Source organism: Sebastes umbrosus, chromosome 11, assembly GCF_015220745.1.
Source record: "Sebastes umbrosus isolate fSebUmb1 chromosome 11, fSebUmb1.pri, whole genome shotgun sequence".
Taxonomy (NCBI): domain Eukaryota; kingdom Metazoa; phylum Chordata; class Actinopteri; order Perciformes; family Sebastidae; genus Sebastes; species Sebastes umbrosus.
The window spans coordinates 17,415,621-17,429,581 of record NC_051279.1 but is presented as its reverse complement, the minus strand read 5'-3'; the positions used below and the strand labels follow the sequence as shown (position 1 = coordinate 17,429,581).

General features: G+C 42.1%; 1 protein-coding gene across 4 annotated transcripts in view; it reads left to right on the top strand.

Moving 5' to 3' along the window:
* The window catches only part of galnt1 (UDP-N-acetyl-alpha-D-galactosamine:polypeptide N-acetylgalactosaminyltransferase 1), a 54,281-nt gene that overhangs the window by 18,934 nt on the left and 21,386 nt on the right, over window positions 1-13,961 (top strand). The window contains exons 2-3 of one of the 4 annotated variants that reach the window (XM_037784831.1): window positions 5,630-5,885; window positions 6,851-6,964. Coding sequence is in view for 2 of the 4 variants with exons in the window: in XM_037784828.1 (XP_037640756.1) it covers window positions 6,967-6,977 (11 nt within the window). In the remaining 2 variants the exon portion in view is untranslated. Of the gene's footprint in view, window positions 1-5,629; window positions 5,886-6,850; window positions 6,978-13,961 lie in introns of all 4 variants that reach the window. The other 3 variants (XM_037784828.1, XM_037784829.1, XM_037784830.1) reach the window with 3 other exon arrangements.

Genomic DNA, 13,961 nt, shown 5'->3' with positions numbered 1-13,961 from the left:
GAGACCTTTTTTTTTTTTTAGCTTTTACAAAACAATCTCTCATATTCTTTCACAGCCTTCTTTTCCTTGTGTGTTGCCTATTTCTTTCCAAGAATTTAAATCATTTGACTGACCCTGTGATCTCTCAATGAACAGTTGTAGAGATCTCTGTACAGTCGAAGCTGCTCCGCCAGTCTTCCCTCGAAGGTATCAATGTTGAAATGAATGGCACGTAATGGGCACGTAGTTACAAAAATTCAGAGGTGCATGCACGACCAAACGCAGCGACAACTTGCAGAGCCGTTGCGTGCCGCGCGAAAGCCGTGATGACGCAATTTTCTGGTGCACGCACCTTTCACCTGCTTCACTACAGTGAGCATAAACCCTGCTTAACTCTGGGCACACTGACGTTGCACTAAAAGCACTTACTCTGCTTTTGGTTCAGTGCTACATGGAAAATAAAGTTTAACGTTATCGCAGCTATGCAGCTCAAAACCAACCTCCTGTTGTACTGAAAGTGTGTTAATCCCACACTTTGCCAACACCACAAGAAGAGGAGATTGCATGCTTTGTAGAATTGCTAGGAAATCTGTCCTGGATTGGGAATGTTGCCGGGAGCGTTTTGAGCGCACAGCTGGGGGGCATGCACGCACTTAAGCTTGATCTTGTTAACACGGCTGTTGGCCGGAGCAAGGAGGGACAGCAGGGAGATATAGAACCAAGAACAAATCACAAGCCTCCAGATGTTACCAAGACCCACAGAGATAGATGGGAGAGTTTTGGGCTAAATCTGTCCCGTGTAATCACTCAGGACACAGAGGAGGGAAGGTGGTGTGTGTGTGGTGTGTGTCACCACCTGCTGCTCTGTGTCTTGTGCTCTCTACTGTACTCTCCGTAAACAGGAAGCAGGTCTCTCTCTTTCTCTCTGTGACTCTCTCCTTTCATCTGTCCTTTGTTCGTCCCTTGGTCTCTCTTTCTTTCTCTACCTACCCGGTCTCCCTCTGTGAGTACATACAGTATATCTAGAAAGTGACAGCTCCCACAGCACATCCTTATTATGGAAAGAAAAACAGGCTGTTGTGTAAGAAGTTTCTTCCAGGAAAAGTGTGACATAGTGGCGTGTCCAGGGGGCTTGAACCAGCTGCTTCTTACCTATTTTCTCCTTGCTCTATTCCTGGCATTCCTGTTTTTCCTCCCTGGGCTTCCCCTGGAAAGCTGTCAGAAATGGTGAGCTACGGCTACAGTTGCCTGTGAAACGGTTGTTGTCATCTTTTGTTACCTTTCCTCTTGTCCCTATTTAGCATGGATTTGGTTGTTTGTGCGTGCATGAGGTGCTGCAGGCCCCTCAGGGCCTTCCTTTCCCACACCACAGGAGACATGAGGAGTTTGACAGAGCAGGAGGTCGAAAGGGAGGGCTGGAAGGAGGTGCAGTTGGCACAGGATTAGCACAGCTCTGTTTGTTGTTGCTAAGACCAAAGATGTCATCTTTGGTCTCTCTCTGTTACAACATACGCTACAAACAGAGTCACATAACACATGTAGAAACCTTGGCTGGGAACCAAACACACACACACACACACACACACACCCTTCAGGCTCATAGTAAGCTATGAAACCGTCTCTAAGAAACCTTTCTTCCTATCTTAGCCAGTTTCTCCTCTCTCCTCTGTGTCTTTCTCCGGCAGTGTTTAGAGAGAGAGCGGAACAGTTAGGTTTAATGCTTCGCCATGGCTGGTTGGTCACAGTGTGTTCACACTGAGCTTGAGGAATTGTGAAGGACTGATTTGACTGTCTGTTAGTTTTAGCTCAGCCCACACTACCCTCTAAATTGTCCAGAACAAAGGTCGTTTCAGAGCTCCTCAACCTTGTTTGGCTCCAGTCCTGCTTTGAAGCCTCAGAGGCCTCGAGCTCTAGCATGCCAACTTTAGCTTGCAGGGTGTTATGTAGGTGCAGACATGCATAAACCTCATGATGTGTGGTTAAGTGATTTCTGCTTGCTGAAAGAAAACTTGTTCTCGCTAGTAGGGCTGGGACGCTACACCTATGTCTCAATTCGATACTATCACAATACTTGGGTGCCGATTCTATATGTATTGCGATTCTACAAGTATTGCAGTTCGATATTACAATTTATTGCGATTTTTGTTAACTTTTTTAACACTAGACCATGGGAAAAAGTTAAATCATGCACTTCTAGGGACTTTTACTTTGGAAAATATCTAGATTAATAATGTAAAAATGTTTGATTTTCAGCATGTATGTAGTCAGAGATGTCCTGAAGTCAAATACATCAATCATTGTCCGACATTATTTATTACATTCTTTTCCAGCAACCCAAAAATCGAAGAATAAAGACATTTCCCTCACAAATTAGTGGTATTTTCTTTTTAATTTATAAGCGACATGTAATGTTTTATACTTCTGGTGAATATAATCCAATCAATTTTATTTCCATATATGTATGTTGTATATACAATTCCCTTTAACACCTTATTTTGAAAACCGGACGTAGTCACGCATGTTTACTTCTGCTAACTTCGCCAAGTCCGTCGCTAGCTCTCCCATCAGCTCTGTTCTCTTTATACATCTACGGTCGACTCCATCGGGGCCGTTTGAATGCATTTAACATAAATGTCAGTCTATGGGTGCTCTACAGTTGTAGAGTCGGCCCATTTGACCACGGAGATGAGAGTGACAGCTGGCTTGACCCCACGTTACCGCAATACGATAACGTTTCCTGTCCATGACAGAGTTAGCATACAGCTTTAGCCATGATGTCTAGCGCTGCTTTTCCTGCAATGTGTGCAACCCAAAGTGTTTCCATACTTTAATGTATGTGTAGTGTTTACCACGTTGGATTTAAAATGTGAGGCTGCAGGTCGTATCCACAACGACCCTCCGTTTATAGTTTCGGCCGCAGCTACGACTACGGTTTGTTTTACGTGACGGATACAGAACAGATATGATGTCATGTTACTCAGACTACAACAATAAAAGGGGTAACTTCCTTCTACCTCCGCATCGACTCAAGTGAAGCAAATATATAGATTCTGGCATTAAAAAATCTATTTCAAAATCGAACAAAAAAATAAAATCGCGATACATAGGAGACTTTTTTTTTTTACCCACCCCTACTTGCTTGCAGAGATTTCATCATTAGTCCACCCATGAGCTCCTCTTCACCTCTGCATTTGATAGTCTGCGTCAGACACTGGTCTTTTGGATTTCGAAACAGAAATTGCGTCGACCCAGACTGAATGGAAAGAGGCCTGCGTGGGAGAAAAGACAGGCTTTGTGGATTAATAACAGGGAGTGTTCTGTAGGACACAGATAGAGGCAAGAGTGGGGTAGGATGATGAGGACTAGCTGCCATGCTGCCATGTTCAGTGTCGGTTCTCAGCTGGGACAAAGAGAAGTTAGGTGGGATAAAAAAGAGAGGAATGATGACTGTAAGAAGCCGGGATGCACTGATCCAACTTGTTTTTTTTCTTCCAATACTGATTCTGAGACCTAAACTCACGGTATTTACCAATACAGAATACAGTACCAGTAATCTCTTTTCCCAGATTTAAAATATAAAGCTTCCTCACAGTATTGAACTATAAGGGTCTTAACTCTAAATGTAGACATTCTCGGGGCAGTTCACATGCCGCATCTAAACGCCTGGAAACCGCCAGCCGTGCCGCTTTCATCCATTTATCCGAGGTGTTTGGGCCTGCTGTAACTAATCAACTAAAAACCTGCGCGCTGCGATGACGATGATGAAGTTGAGTTAATTTAGCAGTAAGCCTCACTGACTAAACTAAACACAGTCAAAACAAAGATAAATGGATTTCCAGCACGGTAAATACCTCACAGTAGCTTTACTGCTCGATTTGTCTGTGCCAATTAGGCTGGCCTTTCAACGAGATGTTGTGACGGAAAGGGTGAAAAGTAAGTAAAATAGTCCGTGGGACAGATCGTAATGCTCTGGGTGGACCGTAGCCTGATATTTACGGAAGAAAGAAATGATATCTTCCGGCTGTGATTGATTGTTCCTCGTAAAATGACATGCAGTGTTCCAAAAATTTAATTATTTTTATCTCAGGGTGTAGCTGTCACACGTCGCTCTCACTTTTGAGCGCGCCTTCCAAACATCTACAATGACAAACAATGGATTTGAAGGCGCAAAAAACACGGCATGCGAACGGCCCCATACACTATCATTCTTATTTGTGCATGTTTTAATTATAAGCTGCTAGACAGCTCACATGTTGTAACCATAATGTATTATCATTTTACCGTATCCTGACTTGAGGGCTTGATGCATTTAAACAAGCTCACTGCAGCAAATTAATGTGGATTGCTCACGTCTGGTCGATACTTGATCCGCTTAATAAGGTCAGTATTGGCACTGAGTCTGACAGATTGTATCGGTGTATTCCTACAGAGAATGGGTGTTTTTGTTTTATAGTAAAAATATCGATCACGTCATAGGAGACACTCTGATGTTTTTATAATAGAAGCTTAAGAGGTACCGGGCCTTACAACAACATCAATCCTCTTAAATTGCGACGAAGTGGACACACAGTTATATTTCTGTCTCTGCTCTCTGGATGCTTGTGTCAGTGCAGCGTTGGCCTAAATAATGTTATGTTCCACTGGCACGGCTCACTGTTTGGACAGGTCCATCTCTGCTCACTTGCTCTGCATAACACATCTGACTAAGTGTCCATCTGTTCGCCTAAACCACTGAGGCATGGCATCTTGATGTTCTAGGTGTGTGCAACTTTGTGTTGAAAGCCAGCATATTTGTGTGTGTTTATGAAATCAGGTTTGTCTTACAGTGTCAGTATCTATAACAACTACATTTTGCATTTTAAAGGACTGAGGTCAGGGTTTACATTTAATAAGAGAACAGTTAATACCCAGGTGGAGGAAAAGCTGAGGTAGCTGCATATGTTGGAAGACCTCCCAACGTTGCTTCACTGCTGGAGTACAGACCAATAAATCACACAGACATCTCTCATTGAAATTTTTCGAATTCAAATTTGGTTTGTTTGCATGACAATAATTAAGTGCAGAATTATCAGACCATTAGGGCTGGGACGATACACCTATCTCCCGATTCGATACTATCACGATACTTGGGTATCCAATTCGATATGTATTGCGAGAATTAAGTATTGCAATTCTACAAATATTATGATTTGATAGTATGATTTATTGTGATTTTTGTTAACTTTTTTAACATTAGATCATGGGAAAAAGTTAAATCATACACTTCTAGGGACTTTTACTTTGGAAAATATCTAAATTGATACAGTAAAAATTATGTCCTGAAGTCACAAGTCAGTTACGAGCCATGTTGTACAAGGTTTATTTCCTCATTGTCTGTCTGAACGTGTTTCATTGCCTGTCTCTCTTGCTCTTTGTGGTTGCTCGCTTGGTCCTTTTCCTCTTCAACATACAGCTCTCATGCAACAACCACAGCGTGAGACGGGCAGGATGAGGAGAGGAAGAGGTTTGCTCTGCAGACAGCGACAGAGACAGGTTGCTATTTGTGCTGCAGTGTTGTGTGTGTGTGATTCTGTAGGTTTATTTTGTGATTGTCAGGGGAATCTGATGAGTATTTATAGAAGCTCTTGCTTGTCCTGCTTCCAATTTGCAGATGGATTAGGTGTGTGTAAGATGAAGGGAGAGAGAAGAGGGACGGAAAGTGAGACAGCTTGTTCGACGTGATGGAGGGAGAGAGAGAGAGAGAAAAGTAGGTAGAAGAGGAGGAACGATGACTCACCCCGAAGGAGACAGACAGACACCTTTGGTGGTCAGGACCCCTTCACATACTGAAGCATACCTGCACTGCAGTACAGCCTCCTCACACTCACTAACGCAGGAGTGTGTGGGCTGGCAGTAAGAGATTTATGGTATGGTTCTTCTTATAATACAAACTCTTAATACACACGCACACACACATACACAGGCTGGCAATATGAAGTCCCAGTAGACCATAATGATGACTTGGCTTTAAAGTAGGCCAAGGACCAGATTGAAGGACACACACATACACATACACATACTCACTCTGAGTCATTTTCACTCTCCTCTTCGTTCTCTGCGGATTTTTTAAAAATAGCAGATTAATCCAGTGAAATGAGCAGTTCTGAGAATCCGTCAGTTGTCCATCCTAATATCCCTCTACCCCTTCATCCCTCAATCTTCTCTCTTACTCTCGTGTTATCCTGCTCCGAGGCTGGCGGAGAGTCTGTGGTTATGTTTGACCTTTGGGTGGGTGTGGAAGTCGGAAGGATGATGGATTTATAACACAATACAAAGAGAATCAGAGCCAGGCTGACAATTTTTATAAATGATTGACATTTTTTTCCAGAGTCCGGTATGCAGACTGGACTCTGGAAAGTTTCTTGCCTGAAACATGATGATGCATTTCCACGAACGCCGGGAAGTGTTGGTGCAACTGGAAATATGCCTGGTGACATTGTGACTCTGACTGTGAGATTATGTGAGAGAGATGAGTGTTATTATTGTGTGTGTGTGTGTGTGTGCAGCCAGGAAGTATGTTTGAGGCCGTTGAGTGACAGCCTCTCTCGGGGTCTTCCTGTGGTTGCTTTGCGGTTTTGCGCTCCCGAGGTGCGATCCTCTCTCTTTTCCAAGAGACCAGGACCACAGCTCCCAATCCACGAACTGTAACTGGAATGTTAATGAGATAAATGAAGAGGAAGACAAAGCTCCTTTAGATTATTTCATGACTTAGATTCTCAGTTTCAAGATCACACAAGATTTTCTTATCATAACTACTTAGCATACAGGCTGCTCTTTCACATCCGTTGTGAAACAATGTTTTTATTCTGTGTCTGTTTCTGTCTTGTTCAAGGAGCATGTCTGAGTGACGAGCAGAGGAGGAAGTGGGATCTCTGACGCTCCGCCCCCCTGTGCTGGTGGAGCACCCTGCACATCTGACCAGAGACCCCTTTAGGCGCTTGGACAGGTATGAGCATAAGGTAATTCCACTATGCTTTTTTTGTGCAGACCAAGGACTAAAATACCAAAATATATACATACAGAGAAGACAATAAACTAAAAAGACATTAATATACAGTATGCAGCAGTTATCTCATCATTTATCCTGACAGTCCTCTCTGTTATTCTGCTGGTATCGTCATGCCAACAGCGCCTGCTGCTGCAGCTCCCTCCACCATCTCAAACTTATGTATTGAAGCTTTTTGGTATCATCTTTTATCTCTGAATTCTGTATACTATGGTTCATGTGATATTATGCTGGGGATTACTTCTTTAATCAGAATCGTCACTGCTGCTCAGATTATTTAACCGCTCCCTTTTTCTGTCAAATTTAAAAGGTCATAAGTGTTTTGTGCCTATTTAAAATGTATTAGGATGTAGATATTCTTTGATTCCCAAAGGTTCATTGCATGGGAGATAGACTCGGTATAGTTATTGTTAATACTGCAGCTGTATTTTTAAGATTAAGATGTGATATTAAAACCAAATCCATAGTGATTAAATGTCTTGCTTGGGGTCTCTGACGCATTGCAGATGCTGTCAGTTGTGTTTGTTGGACTGTACTAATCAGGCATGTTCTTTTAGTTTTCCTTTTGTTTTGTGTATTAGTATGGTCTTTGGATACTGTTTGGATGGCTCAGACAAGTAGAAAACATCTTCAAGGGAAAGAGAGGTTTTGTGTAGTTTATTGGTCAGAGTAGATGACATGAAAGAGTTAAGGGTTCAATTTCCAAAGTTCTATCATCAATGCAAAACATGTCTACGGATTCCTTAGTGTTGTTTAGGCCTGTCGCATTTATTACATAATCTTCTGATCGCGATTATTTGAGCTGACTGTGATCATTTTGCATAAAGCCAGATATAGAAACTGAATTCGGTGTGTTTCCATCAGCTTGGTAAATAAGCTGTCTACCTGAGCACAAGATTCCAATGTCAGAAAAAACAATATGGAAAAAGTGAGCTTTGCTGTCTAGATCTTACTGCTATATGGCAGGTTTTTCTGTTTCAGCTCACATGAGACCATATTTGTTGCTTTCCGAAGCAATATGGTGACAGAGAGGTGCCAATAACTGCTCTCTTTATTTATAGCAGAGAGTTTCCCCTGCAGTGTGTTTGACAGCTCTGAGGAAAGTTATGCTGGAGTTGTTGCTTCCATCCAGCTTTTCTAATAATTCACATAGAAAATGTTTGGATGGAAACAATGGTGTGATAAGAGTAACGTGGAGTCACTTAAGAAATAGCTCCGTGCGTAGTGCGAGAGTAGCGAGTAGGTGGTCGAGCAATAGAGAGAGAGAGAGAGAGAAGCTGTGAATGCGCTCGGAGCGTTAGTGATCGGAGCAGAGAAGAAATTAACGGTAAAGTTGTCTTGTAGTAGCAAATATACAGTTAAGGTTTCAGTTTCTCTCTGAATAAATGCTGCATCATCACTGGCTTTGTGTTTCCACAAAGAAAGAAATGGAAATAAAATCAAGCCTCCTTCTACACTAATTAACTTCTTGAACCACGTTTTCATTACATTATGTCGGCCTACACAACAGTTTTACAACAAACTATTCAAAATAAATGTATGTGCAGGAGAGCGAGAGGTGAAACATTGTTTCAGCAAACTATCTGAAGATTAACTGACGCTCCTTTGCCAACGGCCGCATTATTATATTGAGTAGTCATTTAAATCAGAAACCTGGATTTGTCAATTGCAATTATTTGTACGACAATTAATCGTCCACTAAAATGCCATAATTGTTTCCTTTTGTATGTTTGAATGGAGACAGATTTGCATAACATCCGATGTGGCATTTATTCCACTGTGATATATTATAGTTTAATGATTCAAATTAACGACAGAATAACAATGCTTGGCTGCTGAAAAAAGCCAATTATAATACAAGAAGCTGTCAAAACCACGTTATCCTTTTAGCAATGTTCATGTGCGTTTCCCTGGATTCAAGTGTTTTAAGTGTCACACAAAAGGCAGCAACCAATTTTATTTATGTAATGTTAGCCACGTTTTCCTGAAAAAAAAATTGGGTGCTTTGGAAAATACTGGGCAATTTCGTAAATGATACGTGACTTGGAGGGCTAAAGCTTGCAAAAACATCATGTTCTTTTTTCAGTGGACAGTCTGTTTTCTCTTCAAAGGCTTCCCAGGTATTACTGACAGGTCTAGTGAGTAGCATTTAGGGCAATGCATTGGCAGAAATGGAATTTAATATTAATAAGTATGTTTTCTTTTGTGTACAATCACCTGACAATAAGAATTGTTTTGTTTTCAGTGCCTTAGAATGAGCCGTTTATATCTACATACGGAGCGGATCCTCTTCACGGAGCCGGCTGCCATGTTTCTACAGTAGCCCAGAACGGACAAAATAAACACTTGGGCTGCGGTCGAAAAGTCTTTTTTGCTTAGGAAGGTTCTTAACAGAGTGAAATTACCCCAAAGTATCTAAGTAGCAGTCATGATAAGACCTGTTAGAATTCTCCAAATGCTAAGGAAAGGTGCTTCAATGCTTCCTTTCTTATCTCCTTTAGCATAGGACACACTGAACCATCCTTTACCAAAGGAAAGGAAATAATGCCGCCCCACAATTCCTTGCGGCCGCAACTTCTGAAGCAACGTACGTTGCGTATAAAAAAACATTATTATTGATTTGCAGATACTGGATTGAGATTCAGGGACATTGTGCTTATTTGCTCATGGTGCTGTAAAAATATGTAAACAGCCACAAAATATGATCGTATCGGAACAAATTCCTATCTAGAAAGTAAAAGCACAGTGTAATGTCTTTTCACATTTTTATGTTCAGAAAATCCAGGTAGAGTTTTGAAGTAGTTAGTAGGGAAGGGAAACCCTGCTGTGATGGCAGAGCCTCGTAAATCCTGCCTGCTTGGCATGAGTAGTAGCGGTAGGAGTAGCAGTGCTGAGAGCAACTGACACACAGAGCAGAGGCCAGAGACACAAACCGGCCAGGTCAAACAGCTCAGACTGTAAGTATTGTGATTTGATCAGAGTGCATGTGTGAGAGTGTGTTAACACCAATTAACACACAGTCTGTGGTGGTGTGTTGTTAATTGTGTAAATGATTATTATGCTTTTTTTTTCTTCCAACTGTGTCAATCGGTGTCATCAAAGCCTCCTCTCCGTGTGATATTGAGTTGTTAAAAGAGCGATTACAGCACACGGGCGTCACACAGACCAAGATGCATGATGCTGTGCTTTGTGAGTTCTCATGTCTGTTGTAAATTATTCATTTTTATACATGTGCTGTGTGCCTGTCTGTGGTTTGCGGGTACTGTATCGCAAGGCAGCTGGGCTCACTCCAACCGTCGAGGGAACACCCCCTGTGACAATAATGTCTATTGATTTTGGCCGAAAATACCAGAGTGATCGGAGATTGAAGTGTTTAATTCCACTTTGCGCCTGTGCCAAGCTTTGCATCGGTAATCTATTTCAGCAGGGACTTTTACGCTGCCATGGGCAGTTCTGTCTGCTTCACTCTTTGCCTATTTACACTGAGTTTTCAAACTTTTCCTGTAACTCTGTTTCTTTCTCTCTCACACTTTCTTTCTCTCTTAGAGTATATTCGATGTCCGTAATGAGTCAAGTGAAAACAATATAACAAAAATGTTTAGTCGTGCTGGTAAACCGTGCAGTTCCTGGTCCATCTCGTCTTGTGATTGATTTAGTTTTAGATTACAGCCTAAACAATAGCCACATTCAGGAAATAACTGTTTAAGGTATGTTTGAGTGTGAAATAACGCCTCTGCTCTTTTTCACTAAAGGTTCATGTTTTATTTCATAAAAGTGTATTCACTTTTATGAGGAGGTGGTCCTCCTTCGCTTTAAAACACTGTGGCAAACCCTGAAGTTGAATGTATGCAATGCATATATAAATGTGAATATACTCATATATAGTAGATCTACAGTACTCAATACATTCTGTGAATACATCCACATGTACTGTGGATCCTCTCTTTCTCTATCGTCTCGCTCTCCTTCCTCTGTGGGACTAGTCTGTGTTCTGCAGTCAAGGTTATGACCTGGAAATGAAGTGACCCCAGCCTTTTTGCCAGCAGCGACTGTGTACCTCGGCTACTCCATAGAGAGCAACGGAGACGGGGCTTCGGGCCGCCTTGTTCTGTCTCACTTCCCTAATATTAGCCTGTTCCTCGTTCTGCTCCAGTTGAGAGGCATTACAACCGTTCTGAAAATCACCGCTCCCATCAGCGTTGTCTTGGAAACTGTTGAGCTTATCAAGCTCATATGACCCAAGGACAGCTTGCGCACTTGAAAAGCACCGTCTCCGGTTTTCTGTTTTTATCATTGAAGATGTTTCAAACAGCAACGTGCACTTTTACACACTTCTTTATGACGGATAAAGTGGTTGGATTAAAAGGCATCTGGTTTCATAAAGTATAAACTAGGCTGTACGGAGAGCAAGCAAATAAACAGTTTGTAGTTTATTATAGGAATTAGCAGCACAAACTTTGTGTTGATTAGTAACACATAAATCCTCCTCTCTCTCATTGGCACTCCCTCATATTTACCGCCTTCCTCCCTCCCTCTTAATTTTCTTTTACACATATAAACATGAAATCCCCAGAAGGGAGGCTCCCCCGCTCCCAGTCATAAATTGCAAAGCGAGTCCTCTCTCTGTGTCTCTCTCTGTCTCTCTGTGTCTCTCTCTCTGTCTCTCTCTCTCTCTCTGTCTCTCTCTCTCTCTTTCTCTCTCTTTCTCTCTCTCTCTCTCTCTCTCTAGTTTTAGTGGTTGTGAGAAACTCTGGTTGTGCAATCTCTCTAAAGAGGGATTAAGCCTGTGGAGAAGAGGAGAGGAGGGGATATGAAGAGAGACACAGAGAAGGATGTGAAGGGGGAAATTGTGTTCCTGTAGGGAAGTAGTGATGGCAACCGCTCTTGAAAAGAGACGACATCACTAAGAGACGAACAGGAGGGAAGTGGGGGTGGGGTGGGAGAGAGAGAGAGAGAGAGAGAGAGAGAGAGAGAGAGAGAGAGAGAGAGATGCCCAGGATGGAGATATAAAAGAAAGATGGAGGGAACGTGATATGTTAATGGATTAGGGAGAGAGAGCGCGGAGATGGAGGGATGGAGATTTGTGTGTCTGTTTAATGTCATAGGGAGCCAGACTGTTTTAAAAGAGACTTCAAAGAGACTAGCGCCCAACATAAACTAAACTGACACACACACGCAACACACACAGAGAAGCAGGGCCCGAGGCTGCAGTGAGCACAGAGGAGACCTGAGGTGTCCTCTGCCATGCCTGATTAGAAATACAGTGAGTGGAGAGACATGGCTGAGTGATGGCGATGGGAAAGTGTGTTAAGTCAATGTACATGCTTATAAATCTTCTCTGCCGCTGCTTGGAGCGCTGCTGTCTACTTCTTTCACATCCACTGTGATCAAATGGCATTCAGGGAAACCAGTTGACATCTCTGACAGCATTTTGACACGACTTTGTGAGCAAGAATATACGTGTGTGCGTCTCTGTGACGGAGTGCCTCCATGTCGGTGTCTGTCTGCGCCCGAGTGCGCCGTTATGTGTTTGGCATATGTGCTCTAGCTCTGCCTGTGCGCCAGGAAAGGTGCAAGGGATCCAAGATTCTGCTGTGTTATCAGGTTGTGTCATGTTAGTGTGGAGGTCAAGCGAGGCCGGTACAACTCAGCGGTGGTCAGAGAAGCAGAAATGAGAGAGATTGTAGAGCAGGGACTGGATTTCAGGCTTCCCACTGATCCTGGAATTTCAAGAATTCTGAGAGGAGTGATCCAAACAGTGAGGCGAGCAATTTGGCGAATTCTTTGAAGATACCCGGGAGGATCTGTGAATTAACTTACTGTTATACCAGAATGTGTTTTATAACATCTACCACGGTAATGTAGTTTTATGTTGATTTTCCCCACAACAGTCCTGATTGTAGTGTAATGGTGCCTTCAAATGGGGTCGTGTTTACCGCGTTTACGACAAGAGTCCATATGAACGCCCCCGTCTTGAGGTATTCACGACCTCCGAGTTCACGAGTTGTGACGTGTTTGTTGACGTTGTCAGAAATGTTTATTTTTGGATGCATAAGGTAAAATATTGTAATTTTAGTCATATATTGTAACTCTTTGTAATTTTATAATTTGAGGAAAATATTCCCAACGGCCTCATCTTTTTCTTCTGTCATTAGCCTTTGCATTTACTGCATTATGTTACCCGCTTGCTAAATTGTTAGCCTCTGTGGCTTCTAGACAGCGACAGTAACGTTAATATTGCCGTTGATTTTTAAGAGGTTAAGTGTATCAGGGATGTCGTGTTTTTTTTTCTGAGAAAAACTGGGTACCTAACTGTGACTTAGAGAAAATTACAGAGGTTATATATCAAAGAGAGTAGACGTAAGGGTGAAAGATATGATAAGGTACAGTAACAGACCGTTTCAACATAATTGCAATGCTAGGCATCAGCTTGGGTCCATGTTTACTTCCTGTCAGCTGATGTCATTTACATACACTGCAAAAGGTAGTAAACTGGGACACATTTGGAGTGTTAACGTTTACAACTGAAATGATCTCTAGCACTCAGCCGTCACCCATGTGCTCTCTCTACACTCACTGCACTAAGAGTAACACCAGTCAATGGTGTGAACATGCCACTACCACACACACACACACACATGATGCCCCATGTGAAAATCTTCACCTACTGTGATATGAGGTTCTTGTGAAACTACAAATAGATGTGTGTATTTAGTGCTCAGGACTGCAAGTAACCTTTATTGTGTTGATTAATCTTTAGATTTGTTTTAGCTATTAATTAAATAAAGAACTACTTCATAAGGAAAAATATCACAATTGAGGATTTGAAATTGTGTTAACCTTAACAATTGTGTTAACAAGTCGATTTCAGCAACTCAAAATGCTTTGCAATCTATACTGGAAAAACAAAGTTTGGAAACCTGTGTTTGGTGGATTA